Genomic DNA, 18,694 nt, shown 5'->3' with positions numbered 1-18,694 from the left:
CACCGCATGTGTTAACTCTAAGTTTAGTGTAGCCAGTTTTCCCAAGGATCAGAGCCAAGATAATTCATCATTGTCACAGACAAAAGACCTCCATAAATTTGTGTTTAAGTTTTAATACCTAAATCACGTATTATACAGATAGAACTCACACAACCCATCTATTGCTCTGTTATAATTTTTAAGGACAAAAATGGTATAAATCATAACAGGACTTTTAAAATTATCACACTTGTTTCAAGAGATGCTATGCTATATCTTTTCTGTTAGACAAGATTCCAGTAGAAAATGGATGACTGAAGAATGAATGAATGAATGAATGAGTGAGTGCCCACATGGTCCCATGACACCAGTGAATCAGTTTCATACTAGCTGTGACAAACAGTTCATTCAGTAGAGTTGAGCGTGACTTCTGACAGCACTTCCTGTCATGATGTAGGCTGATACTATGGGAGCTCTGAGTCAGAACGCAGCCAGCAACATGACTCAGGGCATTGAGGTCAGGGCAGGGGAGCTCAGGCACTCCTCTGACCCTTGTCTAGGTGTGCACCTACAACTTCCTTGATAGGTTTACATATGACCAACTTCATTTGATAGACAGAAAAATAGAGAAGGAGCGTTGGTGATGGAGGGTTGGCTTATGAATTTCTATATCATTAGAGATGTAACAAACACTCACAGTGACCAGATGCATCAGGAGGAAGATTCCTTGAGGTCCCTGGTAGGGATATTTCCTCCTGCCTTCAATTCTATGGGGCATTTCTGTAGTTTGCTGAATGGAATCAAAGTGTTAAGGCAACCTAGAAACTAAGTACTAGCCAGGTTCAGTTAAAGGCAAACAAACAATGAAATATCAGGCAACAGATTTAACTAAAACTATTCTCTTAATCCTTTTTTTTTTTTTTTTTTTTTTTTTGAGACAGAGTCTTGCTGTGTCACCTAGGCTGGAGTGCAGTGCGATCTCAGCTCACTGTAACCTCCGCCTCCCGGGTTCAAGCAATTCTCCTGCTTCAGCCTCCCAAGTAGCTGGGGAACTACAGGCGCCCGCCACCATGCCTAGCTAATGTTTTGTATCTTTAATAGAGACGGGGTTTCATCATGTTAGCCAGAATGGTCTCAATCTCCTGACCTAGTGATCCACCCGCCTCAGCCTCCCAAAGTGCTGAGATTACAGAGCCACCATGCCCGGCCTCCTTTCTGTTTTCTTAATGCGAAGGTTTTAAGTATGTAGGTATTCATGGGAGAAGTAGTAGTTATTTGTTATAGGCAAATACTGATATTCTCTCAGCTATAGGAAGTCATTAAAGATGGGAATGATTAGGATAGGGAAGTGGCATTGGTAAGTCTGGGTGTGGCTATTTTTTTGTTAGCTTGATAGAATTTGATAGGCAATGATTTTTAAACTTTCTTGTAAGGCTGGATTAAAATATATAATTTAAAATCTTTGGGGTGATATAGTAAAACCCAGTCTCCACAAGTGATTGTGTAAATTTACTCAATGCGTCAAGTATTTGCTGATCACCTGGTTGTTCACCATCCATCCATCCATTCATCTATCCATCTATTCATCCACCGATCCATCCACCATTTATGCATACACTACTTACTCAGCATATGTTATGGGCTGAATTATCCCCCTATCACCCCAAATTCATATGTTGAAGTCCTAACCCTCAATACCTCAGAATGTGACTATATTTGGAGATATGTCTATAAAGAGGTAATTAAAGTGAGGGTGGGCCCTAATCCAATTTTACTAGTATCCTTATAAGGGGAAATTTGGACAGGTGTGTATAGAGAGGAGACTACGAGAAGACACAGACAGAAGATGGCCTTTTACAAGCCAAGGAGAGAGGCCTTAGAAGAAACTAACCCTGCTGACACCTTGGTCTCAGGCTTCTAGCTTCCAAACTTGTAAGAAAATAAATCTCCATTGTTTAAACCACTCAGTCTGCAGTATTCGGTTATGGTAGCCCTAGCAAACTAATACATGTACTTCCAATATACCAGTGCACTATGCTAGATATGAATGAAGTATCATCTCTGCCTTCAAACAGCTTCTAGCCTGCTAGGTACAAAACACTGCTAAGTGTCAAGGAAACTATAAAGCTACAGTGAGGAATCAAACCCTTAGTTTCATGAGCGCTTAACATTCTGTAAAACCAGCCCTTGCCCCCATTGGTTTGTATGGGGTTACAATTGGCATGTGCCCCCATTTTATTTTGAATTCTGACCCCAAAAAATGTTTTTGGGTATGTCAGTTGGGAGTTAAGTGAAATTTATATCAGCCACAAGAAACTAAAACCTGAAGAGGTATGAGAGGTTGTGTTTTACTTTTTAATTCATACAGCACGATTTAGGTATAAAACAGCCTTCAGAGTATTTTTGCTGCTTTAAACTCATCAGAAAACTCATTTTTCGCAGTAAAATCCTATCTTCATGGCAGATCCATTTATTCTTGGATCACACAGCTTCAGCTGATCTCCAGAGTAAGCAGAAGATACAGCAGTGACAGCTGGCAGCCTCGCTCACTTAGATTCTGTTTGTGCAACTGCTGTTAATATGGAGCCGCTAACCTAGGAAACAAATCATGGCTTGAACCAAGGTGGAGGACATGGAGCAGGGCCCTGTGGCTTTTGGAGTAGGAGTGGTCACACACGTTAACAAACAGCATGAACCAAAACTATAAAAACATAGAATTTTGAGAGCTCTAAGGAAATTTGGATGGTATCTGGTCAAAGCCCTCATTTTGTAGATTTGGAGCCAGACACACAGGTTAAATGTTAAGTGGCTTGCCTACGGTTAAAAGACTAGCTAGTAACAGAAATAGGATGAAGACGTGTCTCTTGCTCTGAGTACAGTTGTCTTTTCTGCCACTGTAGGTTTGGGTTTGGGAAATTAGTAGCCCAGAGCTGATTCCCACAAAAACACCGTGTCTATAATTCAGGTGTGTTGCTGCTGAATAGAGAGTGTTGTCTATTCTTAGTGTTGGTCTGAACTGCTGGGCTTCCTATCTGTGTTGGAAACTGAGTCAAGCAAGTATAGCCCTCTTTTTCCACCCAAAAATAGAGCTGTTTATCCCTCACCCCCTTCCACCCCCTCTGCTCAGGTGATGGGTACACCAAAATCTCAGAAATCATTACTAAAGAACTCATTCTTGTAACCAAACACCACCTGCTCCCCAAAAACCTATTTAAATTTTAAAAAATAGAGCTGTTTAATATAACAAATGTAGAATGAATGCAAAGAGAAAATGAATGCCTCTTGGGTACCAGCTGTGTGGCAGGCACTGTGCTGGCCCTTCACAGCAACTATGAGGAAACTGAGGTTGAAGATAGTGTATCTCTTGTTTAAGATCTCACAGTACCAATTGACAGTTCTAGGATTTGTTCTATTCCAGAGCCTACAAGTCTTCCACCAATCTATGTTCCCTCCCTCAGCATAATTAATAATTGTTATACTATAAGGCTAAACTAAATTTATATCAGGAAGTCCCATTGTTAACCATTAACTTTTCCCAATCAGACACTTAATGCAGCACTAGTTCCATCTTAAGGCTAGAACAGAACACCGTGGATGATGATTTTGAACCTCTCTTGGCCAGAAATGTGCCCAGAATTCTAAACCTTGGACAGCTTTGCATCAAGACCTTTGGAGGCAGCTTTCACTTACCCATATACGTGATTCACCATCTCCATGGGGATCCTCTTTTCTTGATTATTAGGTCTGACTTTATTTACAGCTGAAATGTGATTCCCTTTTATGAAGATCATTTTTTATTCCAGAAAAGACCTTGGGTATTACGTCCTGTTCTCATGGTCAGAAATCTGAATGCTTCCATATACTGCATTTTGCTTTTCTTTCATGGCCAAGTAAAAGAGAAAGACCACAGTTACACATAGTGTGTCAGTCTGGCTCCCTCAGATTATGTTTGTGAAATTCCTTTTTCTATAGAGCTAATATTTACTCAGCACTGATGTCCCAGGCACCATATGGTATCCCAGGGACCATACTAAGCCCTTTCTATGAATGGTCTCTCTTAAGACTCAGAATAACCTTTTGTTTATAAACTATCACCTAGGAGGGTCAAACAACTCAGCCTGGTTCATACTGCCATCAAAAAGCAAAGCTGAGCTTCGAACCCAGGCTGTCTGTGCAAACCCCTGAACTTTCAAACCACTGTGCATGCTGCCTCCCGACTCATTGTTTTTTTGTGCCTTTCTCTAGCCAGGAGGTTTTTCTCCACCTGCCTATTTATCTTCCATAATTCTTGCTCTTGGGACAGATGATTTCCAAGGTCCCTTCAAGTATTGAAATTCCATGACTGATTAAAAATTGTAATGTATGCAGTTTGGTTAATTTGCACTAATGCCCGAGTTCGTTCACAATGTTAATTTCTTTACAAGGTTCCAACAGTTTTTAACTTACAGATCTCCTTCTGATGTTAAAGGAATCATGCTGCTTTTCCTATAATAATATTTAAGTCCCCAGTTTTAAAAACATAAGGTTTAAAAATATATCTGAAAGGATTTTACCATGCATGCAACACACCAATTTTCCATATGGACCAAAATAGTCTTTTTAAGACCCTGTTCTCTCAGTTGTCTTTCCCAAGTCTCACAGATGCAGTGCTAATTGCATGCGGCTTCAGGTCCTTTATAACATGAGGTAGCAATTTCCGTGTCTTGGGCTTGAATGCTGCATTCGTTAGACATGCCAGGCCTGGAATTGGTGTCAGCTCGTCAGGATGCTGAATCCACATGGAGAGCAACTCATCTGAACATTGGGAAGCTTCCTGGAGAAACTCCTGTTGTGCTCCTCTCAGGCACGGCGTGAGAGCCAGTGGTGTGACTGGTTCCTTAGCTAGGATGCCTCTTGGTCAGACTTGGCAGCACTGGGTGATGGCTCTTTGGGACCAGTGCAGGTATTTGAGTCTTTCTAGTCAAGCTGTACTTATTAAAGAATGATTCCAGAAGTGACGTTTATTCACAGACCTACTACTTGGGCTACTTGGGCTAGCTCCAAGTGTCTGAGTGGCTCGGCAGCTGAAGGCAGACTGCACTTGGGACATATCTAAAATTCATTCTGACTGAATTGAGAAAACAGGGAGACCGCAAAGAAAAGAAGTGGCAGGATTCTGCAATCACATCTGTAATGGAGGAGCCACGGGATATAACTCTGGAGAATATCTTGACCTGATCTTGCTTTGCAGCTTGTCTGTAGTTCTAGTCTTTAGAGTTGCGGAAGCCTGAGTTCCCACCAAGCTCTGCTCTTAATGGCTGTGTGATAATGAAGACGTCACTTGATCTTCCTGAGCCTCAGTTTCCTCATCTGTAAATTGGGATGATATACCTCCCTCGTGGGTCTGTTGTGAGGACAGCATGTGATGATCCTGCCAAAGCTCTCTAGGCACTCTGTGCTTAGCTTTGTGGCCAATGCACAGCCAGCAGCTACACGATGCTATTTTTACTGCCTTCTTTCCCTCCTTCCCCACCAGGACACACTCTAGAAAAATAAGGTTCATGTAAACCTGCACTTTAAGAGCACCTATACAGATGTGCACAATGCAGTGCATGTGTCTTGATGGGGCTTTGTTAAATTGAATTTGAAAAAATTGTGTTTTAAATATACTTAGGGAAGTACAGAAAAGTACCCCAGAACTGGTTGTTTTATAAAGACAACAATAATTTCTGAATTATTTTCATTTCAGCTTTTTATATACTGTGTAGTCACAAAATGAGAGACCCTCCCCCACTCACCCCACCCTCACAGCTCCCCAGAGGAACAAGAGCCATGAGCAAACAGTGCTTGCCTCCTGACCTTCGGGTGTTTCTCCTAAAGGCTAGCTCATTTAAGGGCAGCAGTCAGGGGCTTTACTCTTTGCAGCCGTATTTCTTTTCTTGTGATGAGAAGAAACAAGCCCAGGCTGACAGCTGGCCAAGACTTGAACTAGAATGTTGAAGTTGAAAGGTCAAAATGGGTCTGTGTCAAAGGAATAGCAGAGGGGAAGGGACTGTCCTCCGGGGAGCTGAGGAGTGAGGGTGGTTCTCACCTCGATCCAGCGACCAAATTCCCCAAGTAAATCTATGTAAAGCATGAACTGTGGCCAGCACTTGTTAAGCGAGGAGTGTTAAAAATCATTGTCATTACTGCTACTATTATTGTTACAGGCTTGTTCCAAGACTCTGGGTTTTGGCTCAGCTTGTCTAAATGGTCTTCCATCTTCCGGAATCAAGGGGCAGATTTTGGAACCACTAGTTCCATAGCCAAACAAGGAGCAATCCAGCAACTTAGGCATTGATTCCGCAAGCCGTCCCAGAGCCTCTGTGTAGTCCTTACTTTCCCTAAATTGCCATGACTAGCTGGCTCAAGTGAGGCCTTTCTAATTTACCCGGACTGTTGCTGTCTCCTGTGCATGGCTGCGGGGAGGGATGAGCACCTTGTTGTGTGCTCCTCCGCTGGGCTGACAGAAATGGTTTGCAGCCAGACTGCTACGCCACACGGTCTGGCATTTAGTCCTCAGACATCTGATTTAGAGAACGTATACATTGCATCACAATCTAGGTTTCAGAGGAAAGTTTTGGATAGAATAACCCAGACCCAAGTCTGGGTAATTTAAAGCCTGGGTGAAATGGGGCAGAAAGAGCCCAGAATATACAGGTCTGAATCTTGGCTGGGGTGATGTGGAGGACTGGAGGCGCCAGACGGCTGGCCTCCCTCCAAGTGTTTACCATGCTGGTGCCACGGGGCTGGGGCTGGGCAGTCCATGTGCTCATTCTCTCCCTCTCCTCCTCCTCCGCCCCCTCCATCTCTCCCCCTCCTCCTCCTCATGTTTTCTATGGGCTAGAGAAACTCAGGAACTACTGACCCACAGGGAAGGCAAGCGGAGATATGAGACAGAGGAATCAAACACTGCCCTGGTGGAGGACGCTGTGGGTTTACAGTGGATGATTCCCTCTGCCTATGAGATAAAAGGGTTGGCTCCGTACTTTGAACCCCAGCCTCACCCACGTCTGCCTGGGTGTGTCCCTTACTCTCTGGAAGCCTTACTCAGGGGAGAGGACAGGACGGTGTGAGGCTTGAATCTCCAGGAAATAGAGTCTGTGGGCAGCCATTGACTCCGAGTCACTGAGAACAAGGTGTGCTGTTTCCTCCGTGCTGTTTCTTCCCTGCCCCACTCCCCGCCCCTTTGTCCTATGGTGCCCAGGCTGCCTGCACTGCTCAGATACCACAGGCCTTGCCGGGGCCTCCTGAGAGGTTTCTGAGGCTTGCAGCCAGTGGTCCCGTCTTCGAGTTCCCCTCCCAGAGGAGAAAGCATATGCTGCTGGGACCGACTGCAGCTCCTCATGGATGCACCTGCCACCAGGAAATTGTTCAGTCTGGGATTGCTTTCTGTTCCCAAAGCACAGTCTCAAGTGCAGTCATGAGCCCAGTCCAGCCTCTGGGACAGAAGATTTCGTGCTTTGATAAACCAACAGCACTGCAGGTGCTGCACAAGATAAGTGTCTCCCTTATTTCTTTCCCTCCCTGGATGCCTCTGTATCAAACTGGGAGTTACCTTAATAGGGAAAAGGAGGGTGTGGCTGTTTCACTTCCTGTTGTCAGCAGCCAAGTGTGCCTGAGGACAGAGGGTGGTGGGCAGGCCCCCATTGTGTGTAGGGAGGCAGGTTTGTACTGCCCTGGAACACGCTGGGGTTGGGGGGGTGTGGGGGCGGTTGCTGTGGCTTCCCTGAGACCTCCCTGGGCAGGCTGCCGCAAGGCACCCAGATGTCAGTTGTCTTCCCACAACCTAATCATTCACAGCTGCTCCAGGGCCACACTTAGGATCTCTTTCCAGCGGTCCTCTTAGTCTGCTCCAGGGGCATAGCAAAGGAGGGCCTTTCATCCAGGGATCTCACACTCACAGAGACTTCACATTTGGATTTTTAAAAATTTATCTCTGAAGATATGCTAATAAGACTGAAAAGATGGAAATGATCATCAGCTTTAAACTTATGCCTGATTTTGGTACCAGGCCCATGAATTTTTAAAATTAATCCTGCCATTATCCTGTGAATAGGATGGTTATATTACCCTGTGCATTTTTTTTAAAGCTTGCATGTGTTAAAGCCTTAATTTATTAAATGTAAACTTCTAAAATACAGTATATCACAATTTTTGAAACCCTATTTGGGCATTTCTTCACTTTAATATACCTGAAGCCTCAGATACTGGGCGTGTCCCTGGTCTTTGTCCTCCAGGCGGCCCATTGGCCACTCCCCTCTTGATGGACTGTGGAGAGAAGCTGTTCTCTTTCCACACTGTCATTTCAACTTCAGAAAAATCCCAGGTGCAATTGCCTGTTTCATTACAGCAGCTAGCCTATAATGAAAGAGGCCTTCGAAGCTTAGGCATGCCCAGTTCGGCCCCTTTCTTCATTTTACACGCTGTTTTCTCCTCCCACAGGAAGGCTTCTCTCTGCTAGGCCCAAAGCTACAGGCTCTCCACCGTAGGGGAAATGGCCGACTAATATTCTTGAGTTCTTTACCCTTAGGCAATGGGGCTCAACTGTGACTGCACATTGGAATCAAGTGGAGAGTTTTCCAAAAATCCGATGCCTGGGTTCTACCCCCACAGAACCCGATTTACTTGACCTGGGGTGTGGCCTGGGCATTGGAATTTTTTAAAGCACCCCACATGATTTTAATATGCTACAAAGTTTCGGAAACAGTGCCCTAAGACCCTGGTTCTCAAACATTAGAATTCATCAGAATAATGTCCTTGTGGGGAGGGGCTTGTTAAAGCATAGATTGCTGGGCACAGTTTCTGATTCAGAGTTTCTGGATGGTACCTGGTAATCTGCATTTCTAATGAGTTCCCAAGTGATGTGATGCTGCTGTTCTGAGGATCATGTATTTACAAAAGTTGTGCTAAAAGGAAGACAGAGAGGTGGGCTGGGACGAGAAATGTGAGTGAATGCATGAAAATGTAGTTATTTCTTATTCTCAACCTCTGCAGTTGGCTTCAGCGTCAGGGACACCCCTAAATTACAGCAGTTACAGAGTATATTGGTCACCAAAGGTGCCACTGTGCAGAGACCCAAGCTAGGATAGAGCTGAGCCCCAGCAGCTGGACCCTGATTGGTGGGGTAAGGCATGGTCTGAAACAGTCTGGGGCTACAGATCAGCTCTGTCCAGTGAGAATATAATACAGGGCACAAGTGTGAGTCACTTATGTAACTTCATATATTATAACCACATTGAAAAAACTAGAAACAGGTGAGACTAATTTTAATAATCTATATTATTTAACTTAACCCTCCAAAATCTTATTTTAACAGTCATCAACATAAACAATGATTGAGATATTTGGCCTTCCTTTTTCTTGCTAAGTCTTTGGAATCATACGTGTGTTTTACACTTACAGCACATCTCAGTTCACACCAGCCACATTTCAATGGCCGCACGTGGACAGTGCCAGCCTGGATAGACCTAAGTACTGTGGCCTTCTGCCCCTGAAGTAGGACTGATCACAAAGGTCCTCACTTCTCCCAGCAGCACATGGCCCCTCCTTCCACGCCTCTCAGAGCTCCTGGAGTCTGTTCTCAGCATCTGAGAATCCCTCTGGTGTTCTTTACCATCGGTGCTTTGGACAGCACAAAAGGTTAACTGGGTTTAATCAGGTCTGCAGGGCTTGTTCCCTCATGTCTGTGCATCTGAGGTCAGAATCCAAGAGGTTTTCATAGCCACTCCCACTCTCTTTCCTGACTTCACCATCTGTAGAGATGAGTTGAGCACCGGGTTTTTGTTGGAGAGAAATGGGTGTCTGAAATGGACTGAGGAAGAGAGTGAGGGGAAGCTGTAGTTGGGCCAGACAGTAGAACCAGGATGGAGTTTCTTTCAAATTCTGCAAGCAAGAATGACGCTGATACTTCTGGTGCCTGCCCCTGCCAAAGGACTCCAGAGCACTGTGAGGTTTGTGACAGGACCAGGGCAACAGTCATTGTGTTCCTCCAGCAGCATGCTGACCTCTCTTCAATTAAACTCATTAAATATACAAGTACTGAATACCTACTGCATTCTCAAGTATACTGATAAGGCAGTGGGCTATAATTACTGGAACTACACGTTTTGGAATCAGTCAAGCCTGAGTTCAAATCCCCACTTTTGCAATATGATCTTAAGCAAGTTACTTAATCTCTAAGCTGTGGTTTCTTCATCTGCAAAATGTAGGTAATACCTACGTAGTAAAACTCCTGTGAAGATAGAGTGAAGTGATATATGTCCTTTCTTAGCACAGTGCCTGACGCACTCAGTGAAGGAATTCAATGAATGGTAGTAGGCTGGGACTAGGTGAGGTGAGCAAAGTGCCTAGGGTGCAAAGTTTAGGGAGACACCCACTCTCATGGTTGTGCAGGTGGCACTGTGTGGTGCTATGAGCACCATCATCATTGTTGCAGTTGTGTAATTATACTGTAGTAAGTGTCACGGGCATTCCTGAGCTACTTAAGGCATGGCCTTTTCTCTCAAGGAGCATGGAGTCCCTGAGGGGAGAGAAGACATGTATGTATACAAGCAGACCAAGACTGGGAGATGTGATGATTGCCTTGAGAGGGGGAGGAGACATCACTTCCAAGGGATTCAGAGACTACATCCTTGAAGAGTGTACAAGAGATCTGCAGGCATAGATTGGAAGGAATGACAATTTATAGAGGGAATGGCTTAAAGCCGTGGAGGCAAAAAACTGCTCAGGGAACATGGAATGCTTGCTATACTGGTGCATAGAGGCAGCTAAAAGGGAATGCTAACAGTCTGGTTGCAATCCAGTTGTATAGGGCTTTAAATACCAGGCTGAGGAGTTTAGACTGTATTTGGTTTAAAAAAAAAAATGCTGGGGGGCGTCATAGATAGCATCTCCGGAAAGAGGGACCAGAAAATGAGGAATACCTTTTCCTTTTGAGACAGAGAGGCTTTTGAGAGTCAGAATTTATTGCCATTGTCCTATCAAACACAAGGCTTCATGCCTTGAGGCACATGAAACTTGTAAATTGTGTCATCCATTACCACCCCTTCTTGATCCTACTCCCCTAGAATAACCCCATTACTGTTGTCGTATATATTATTTCAGACTTCCCTCCATACATAGACAATATATAGATTCAAAATTTTTAACCGAAATTGGATCATGCTATATTTACTGTTCCGTCATTTACTTAAGTGTCATAAAATGTATATAACATAAAATTTAGCATTTTAACCATCTTTAAGAATATAGTTCAGTGGCATTAAGTACATTTCCAATTTTATGCAACCATCACCACCATCCATCTCCACAACTTTTTTCATCTTCCCAAACTGAAACCCTGTACCCATTAAAACACCAATTCCACATTCTCCTCTCCCTCTAGACCATAACAATCACCATTCACTTTCTGTTTCTATGAATTTCACTACTTTAAGTACCTCGTATATGGACTCACACAGTATTTGTTTGTAACTGGCTTATTTTACTTAGCATAACGTCTTCAAGGTTCATCCACGCTGTAGGATGTGTCAGGATTTCCTGTCTTTTCATGGTTGAATAATATTCCATTGTATGTATATATTACATTTTGTTTACTTATGTATCCATCATCAGAGTTGCTTCTGCCTTTTGGCAATTTTCTGCTATTTACTTTGAAATAATATATTGTGGACATCTTTCCACGTGAGTTCCTGTAGATAACCTCATTCTTCTTAGTGGCTAATAGTTTGTTGTATGACAGTGACTAATATAGAATCACACCACCAGCTAGTGGGACAACAGGGATTTGAACCCAGTTTTTATCTGGCTCCAAAAGCTGAGTGTTTTTCACCATTCCAGAAGACATGAGGGATGTGTACATTTTGAACCATCACATGGCTAGCATGGTGTTATGCAAGTATAAAATAATGTGCTACAATTTTATTAGGTTTTGAGAGGCTTCTGATAAATGAAGTGATGAGTGTGTGTGATGCCAGGTCTAGCTTTGATTTTGGAGTCCCTACTCTGTGTACTCCCACAACACAATCAGCACCAGTTTTTAGTTACTGCTGACCTGGCCACCTCTCAGGGTAGCTCTGAAGAGTATTGAATAATAGCATCTTTAGGAAAGAAAGGACCACGGAGTTCATCTGGCTCAACCCTTTGTTTTAGGGAAGGAGGAAACTGGAGCCTGAGAGACGAGCCCCAAGGCTACCTGTGAGTTTCCCTCTGCCTCCACTGAGAGGGTGTGGCTGCTAAGTCCTATCAGAAGATGCCCCACACTGTTTTCATTCCAATTTTACTGACTCATAGTTACTCTGTTTATCCTGGAAACTCATTTCCCCAAGTGCTTTGTTTTTATTGTTTGTTTCTCTTGTATACATGTATTCTTCCAGCAGCCTGCCCGGGTTTATTAAAAGATATTTATGTTTTCTGATCACTTCTACTTCCTTCTCTTCCTCCCAGGAATGGAAAATCAATCTGAGTGTCATTAAGAGCATATTCCCTGAAGAAGATTGCTGATGACAGTGGATTTGTCACCCAACTCAGTATCTTTTCCTGAGCAACAGGAATTTCTTCCATGGGGAATGAAACCTAGTGTTGTTTCCCTGCCTGGATCCAGGCCTTTCACTGACCTGCCAAGTTTTCATTCCATTGTTTCACTGTCATTAGCTGATATGATCTCTACATTGATTAATTAGTTTCAAGCCCCTTCATATTGATCTAATAAATTGGCTTGTTTAATTTGTGTCAGGAGATTTCTGAGAATGTTTCATTTAGACTCTGATAAGGTACATTTTTTTTTAATGTCCTGCCAGGGACATCCCTTAGGAGGGAGAGCTTGTCCTTCCTGCCATCTCGTGAATTACGCAGAGCAAATGCTGAAAGGATGGCGGGATTTCCTGCTGCCAGGATCAAATGCTTCCACAGCAAGCAGATCTGCCTTTCAGGGGGCAGTTTTTTATGTCCTCTCACCAGAAACACATGAGAATGCCATCTTTCCACCTCTAGAGGTTGTCTGAGCTGCTGGTAAGCATCAAAACATAGCCATCGGGAGCCAGGACAGAGCCACGGCCACTTCACCAGCTCCAGTCTCATGCCACTTGATTTATAAATGCCTTTTTTTAATGGGCTGTCATCCCCTCGGGAGAGGTTGGAGTAGAAGTCTCAAAGTTGAGTGTTTGCTCTTCTGTCACAAAGAGAAATGGATGGGAAGAATAATACAAATGGCCTACAGGCGAGCAGGGGATTCTGCAGAGCCGAGCCCCATCCCGGCCTGATTCAGGCACTCAGTAAGCCTGAATGGGGCGCGGTTACTGGGGCGAGGTTACCCACCGGCTGGGATGAGAATTCTCGTAACTACTTTCCCAGTCGGCAACTGCCAGGATGCAGGGAGCTTGTTTAGTTAACACTATGAGACCACTGGATCCAACTAATCTCTATTTGCATGTCTCCCCTAAGATAACTTTCATACAAATGTGTAAACATGCTCTGAGAGTCTTCTGAAAATTCCCTCAAAGCCTCCTGACCGCCTGCCCCCTAGCTGGGGCTGTGGAGGCGGTGGCTGAGGCGCCCCCCTCCGTGGGAGGCTCCTCATACATCTCTGTCAGGAAAGGCAAGAGCCGCAGCCAGGAACGAGCTCCCCCCGCAAAGCAGCCTCCCTGCGTGCTGCTGTGCAAGCTGCAGCATTTGGCTGATTCATTTGTCTTCATTAATGTTGCTTATAGCAGAGGCCTTTGTCACATATATGATTATGTGAGATTCGATTCTCTCAAATGTGTAAACACAGAGCTCTAGTGCGAGGCTCCAAGCAGGTAGCAGCCTGAAGCAGCTTTTCTGGCTGTTGGGGGGCCGGCTTATATGATCAGCCCCTAGGGATGGGGCCATACTGTCAGGGACTGGTTCTCGCAGTGATAAAGGACGAGCTGCCTGGCTCTTCCGCCCCAGGCCTCAGAGCTTACCCCTCCCTCCAGTCGCCTCATAGAGTATATCCTCCCCCATGCCTCCTTCCCCTCCACGCCACATGCCCCAGGCTCCCTGAACATTACCACCTTAATGTCTCCTAGCTTCGTTTCTTCCTGCCTCCCCTTCCAGGGTCCCACCTTCATCTCAGGCCGTCATCATCCCACAGCTGGATTCCTGCAACAGCTTCTTAATCATACTCCCTCCCTCCGGTCTTGTTTCCTCCAAGCTGTTTGACACCCTACTGATACCTTAATCTCTAAAATGCATATCAGTTTGGGTTGTTCCCCTTCTCTTGGAAAAGGTCAAACTGTTTAATAGAATGGTCTAGGAGGCTCTTTAGGACTAGGCTCCCAGAACCGTTTCAAGCATCAGCCCACCATCAGCTCATTCTCCTACCCCTCTCTTCCTCCCTGTTTTGGGGTTATACTTTGTCACAGGGTTCCAAAACAATTCTAATTCGTGCCTAATATCTTAGGGCTTTCAGATCAAGCAATTTTTAAGATTTTGAATTTACCCACTCCACTATTTCTCAGATTAAAATGAGAACTTGGGAGGCTGGACCAAGTGAAATGTCCATGTCACTGCTTTACTGGGCATCATTCTGCAGGTTTCTTTTTTAGCTGTCATACTCAGGCCACTTTAGTGCAAGAAAAAGAAGTCATTACCAGAGGAAAGAAAGAAGGGGCACTTATTAAAGGATGTGCATGCGTGGAACCCAGAGAAGTCTGGCTTCAGGAAGGGTGAAACCAGGACAATACTCGAGCCCGGCTGCACCCCGTGGCCGCTTTGCCTCTTTCTGTCCTCCTTGCTTTCTCGTGACCAGCATCCTCTGTTTACTCATCTTGTACACAACCCAGAATAGCAGCCACATGCCAGGGTCTACATGAATTTCTAAATTAGCACCCACCACCCACTACAGCTTCCTATTGTCTAAGAATGTAATGGTGCCGAGTCATCTCTCTGTGGATTGGTTGTCCTTGGCTCAGAACTCCTTCCCACTCTCTTACCCCATAGCTTGGACCCAAGCTGGGGGCCACAAGGGTCTCCTGCCTTCTTATTAAGCTGGGAGTGGGGCAGCTTCTCAGTGAGAGGCTACAGTGGTTTGCCAGGGCTGATGTAACGAAGTACCACACACTAGGTGGCTTGAACAGCAGAAATGTATTGTCTCAGTTCTGGAGGTTAGAAGTCCAAAATCAAGGTGTCAGCAGGAATGCAGTCTTTCTGTTTTGTAAGACTTGTAGGGAAAGATCATTTATACCAAGGATTGGTCTATAACCCTGAAAGCAAATGTGAATGTGGCCAATAATAACTACACTGGGCAGATCCTACTGTACACCGCTGTCGTGCATTGTCAAAACATTTTCACATACATTATTTTATTTGATCCTAGCAATAACTGTGTGAAGTAGGAAAAGTAGATTTTTGCTGTATTCTCTATGCCTCCATTTCTTCATCTGTGAAAAGAGGATAGCAATGATACCTACTCAGAGGATTGTTGCATGAGTCAAACGCATTAATACTGGAAATCACTGGCACCCAGACCCACTGCAGAGCTGGGGCTGGCCCTCACAGCTCAGGGGTGGGAAGACCAAATGTGAAGCCAGAAAGGAGGTACCTCTCCATTCCTGTCCCCTAGTCCTGTCTTAATATCCTGAAGTTGCCTGGCTAAAGGCTCACATAATGCTATTTCTTTAAACTGTTTTCACTTATTTTATTTCCTGTCAAAGCTACAGGTATACCTTGTCTTATTGCCCTTTACTTTATTGCCCTGAGCAGATATTGCTTTCTCTCTCTCTCTCTCTCTTTCCTTCCTTCCTTCTTTCTTTCTTTCTCTTTTTCTCTCTCTTCTTTTTTTCTCTTTCTTTTCTTTCTTTGTCTTCTTTCTTTACCTCTCTCTTCTTTCTTTCCTTTCTTTTTTTTCTTTCTCTTCTTTCTCTTTCTGTGTCTCTCTCTCTCTCTTTCTAACAAATTGAAGGTTTGTGGCAACCCTGCATTGAGCAAGTCTATTTGTGCTGTTTTTCCAACAACATGTGCTTACCTAGTGTCTCTGTGTTACATTTTGGTAATTCTTGCAGTATTTTGAACGTTTTCATTATTATATATATTACAGTGATCAGTGATCTTTGATGCTACTATTGTCATTGTTTTGTGGCACCATGAATTGCATCCATATAAGATGGTGAATTATTTGAGAAATGTGCATGTTCTGACTGCTCTACCCATCAGCCATTCCCCCAACTCTCTGCTTCTCCTCAGGCCTCCCTATTCCCTGAGACACAACAATATTGAAATTAGGCCAGTGAATAACCCTACAGTGGCCTCTAAATGTTCAAGTGAAAGGAAGAGTTGCATGTTCTCACTTTAAATCAAAAGCTAGAAATAATTAAGCTTAGTGAAGAAGGCAGGTCAAAAGCCCAGAAAGACCAAAGGCTAGGCCTCTTGTGCCAGCAGCTAGCCAAGTTGTAAATATAAAGGAAAAGCTCTTGAAGCAAATTAAACGTGAATGTATAAATGATAAGAAAGCAAAACAGCCTTATTGCCGATATGGAGAAAGTTTTAGTTGTCTAGATAGAAGATTAAACCAGCCACAACATTCTCTTAACCCAAAGCCTAATCCAGAGCAAGACCCTAACTCTCTTCAATTCTATGAAGACTGAGAGGAGGAAGCTGTGGAAAAGCTGGAAACTAACAAAGATTGGCTTACAAGGGTTAAGGAAAGAAGCCATCTTCATAACATGAAAGTGCAAGGTGAAGCAGCAAGTGCTGATGTAGAAGCTGCAGCAAGTTCTCCAGAAGATCTAGGTAAAATCGTTGATGGAGGTGGCCACACAAAACAAGAGATTTTCAGTGTAGATGAAACAGCCATCTATTGAAATCAGAAGATGGCATCTAGGATATTCATAGCTAGAGGAAGTAACTGCAGATGTGGAGCCTGAAGATGGGACTGAATTGCTACAAACTTGAACAGATAAGAGTGACTTCTTCTTCTTTTTTTTTTTTTTTTTTTTTTTTTAGATGGAGTCTCACTCTGTCACCCAGGCTGGAATGCAGTGGCGCAATCTCTGCTCACTAACTTCTGCCCCCTGGGTTCAAGCAATTCCCCTGCCTCAGCCTCCTGAGTAGCTGGGACTGCAGGCGCGCACCACCATCCTGACTAATTTTTGTATTTTTAGTAGAAACAGGGTTTCACCATGTTGGCCAGGCTGGTCTTAAACTCCTGACCTCAGGTGATCTGCCTGCCTCAGCCTCCTAAAGTGCTGGAATTACAGGTGTGAGCTACCACGCCTAGCCAAGAGTGGCTTCTTATGGATGAGCAAAGAAAGTGGTTTCTTGAGACGGAAACTACTCCTGGTGAAGATGCTGAGATCATTGTTGAAATGACAACAAAGTGTTGAGAATATTACATAAACCTAGTTGATAAAGCAGTGGCAAGGTTTGAGAGGATTTACTCCAATTTTGAAAGAAGTTCTGTTGTGAGTAAATGCTATCAAACAGTGTCACACACTACAGAGAAATCTTTCCTGAAAGGACGAGTCAATTGATGTGGCAAACTTCATCATCGTCTTGTTTGAAGAAATTTCCACAGCCATCCCATCCTTTAGTAACCACCACCCTGATGAGTCAGAGGCCATCAACATAGAGGCAAGACTCTACCAGCAAAAAAGATTCTGGTTCACTGAAGGCTCAGATGATTGTGAACATGTTTTGGCAATAAGGTATTCTTCAATTTAAGGTATGTACATTTTTTAGATATAAAGCTGTTACACTGAACAGACTACATTATAGCGTAAAGATAACTTGTATATGCACTGGGAAACCAAAACATTTGCTTTTTAGCAATATTTGCTTTACTGTGGTTATCTGGAACCAAACCCACAATGTCTCTGAGGTACGCCTGTATTTGTTTTTTTATCAAAATTAGGAAAATATAAAGAATATATATTTTAGAACAAAATAATATGCAACTCTTCAGTTATGCCTGTATCTGAAGGGCATGCAATGTAGTCCTTTACCAGAGAGAGGGAAAAACATCCACCCACATGTGAGTGTATGCACACACAGCTTCTTCTTAGAAGACACAAGGGATCTGGAAGATGGTACAACATGTTTCTTTAGTTGTCCATCAAGGCTCATTTCAGTCCGTATGTCAAGCCCTTCACTCTCATTTTCCTCCTACATCTCCTGTCCTACCACCTCTTGGAGATTCTTCTCTTTTCCCTCCCTGCAACCTCTTAGCTCCGTTCTAGAGTGTCTTGTTCTTCAGAGGCTGCCTCTGAGAAAAGGAATAATGTGAAAGTGATTTATTAGGAAGCATTTCCAGGAAAATTTGGTGGTGGAGTGGGATCGGGAGGGAAGTATAGAGCGGTATCAAGCAAAGTCCCACAGAGGCACTCTGGGAGACAGAGAAGATCACACATCACAGTCATCATCATTGGGAAGGGTCGAACAAAGAGCTGAAGTCATTCACACCCCTACAACCAACAGTCATCTGCTGTTTAGGCGTGACTCCTATCTTCCTCCCCCAGATGGCAATTCCCAGACACTTCAGCTCTCTGTGCAGGCCTGAAGGTGGTCCTTTAACAGGAGAACAGGGGCTGCCTGTTGGGAGAGAAAGCACAGCCAAGGCTGGTGTGTGAGGAGAAGGAGATCTGCTCCACTGGGTGTGTGATGAATCCCTAAGATTCTGGTTCTTAAAAAAAAAAAAAAAAAAAAAAGTTCTGGTTCTTGACGCCGCCCAGTAAGGGATGGC

The 18,694-nt window shown here is 44.0% G+C and overlaps 1 protein-coding gene across 1 annotated transcript in view; it reads left to right on the top strand.

Annotated features, from left to right (window-relative positions):
* Positions 1–12,735, top strand: part of NUBPL (NUBP iron-sulfur cluster assembly factor, mitochondrial) — a 352,593-nt gene extending 339,858 nt beyond the window's left edge. The window contains exon 11 of the mRNA XM_063645949.1: positions 12,445–12,735. Within this exon, the coding sequence (XP_063502019.1) occupies positions 12,445–12,501 (57 nt within the window). The 3' untranslated portion in view covers positions 12,502–12,735. The remainder of the gene's footprint in view (positions 1–12,444) is intronic.
* The last annotated feature ends 5,959 nt before the right edge of the window (positions 12,736–18,694 follow it).

This window comes from Symphalangus syndactylus, chromosome 9, assembly GCF_028878055.3.
Source record: "Symphalangus syndactylus isolate Jambi chromosome 9, NHGRI_mSymSyn1-v2.1_pri, whole genome shotgun sequence".
Classification (NCBI taxonomy): Eukaryota; Metazoa; Chordata; class Mammalia; order Primates; family Hylobatidae; genus Symphalangus; species Symphalangus syndactylus.
This window is presented reverse-complemented; position numbering and strand designations above follow the sequence as displayed.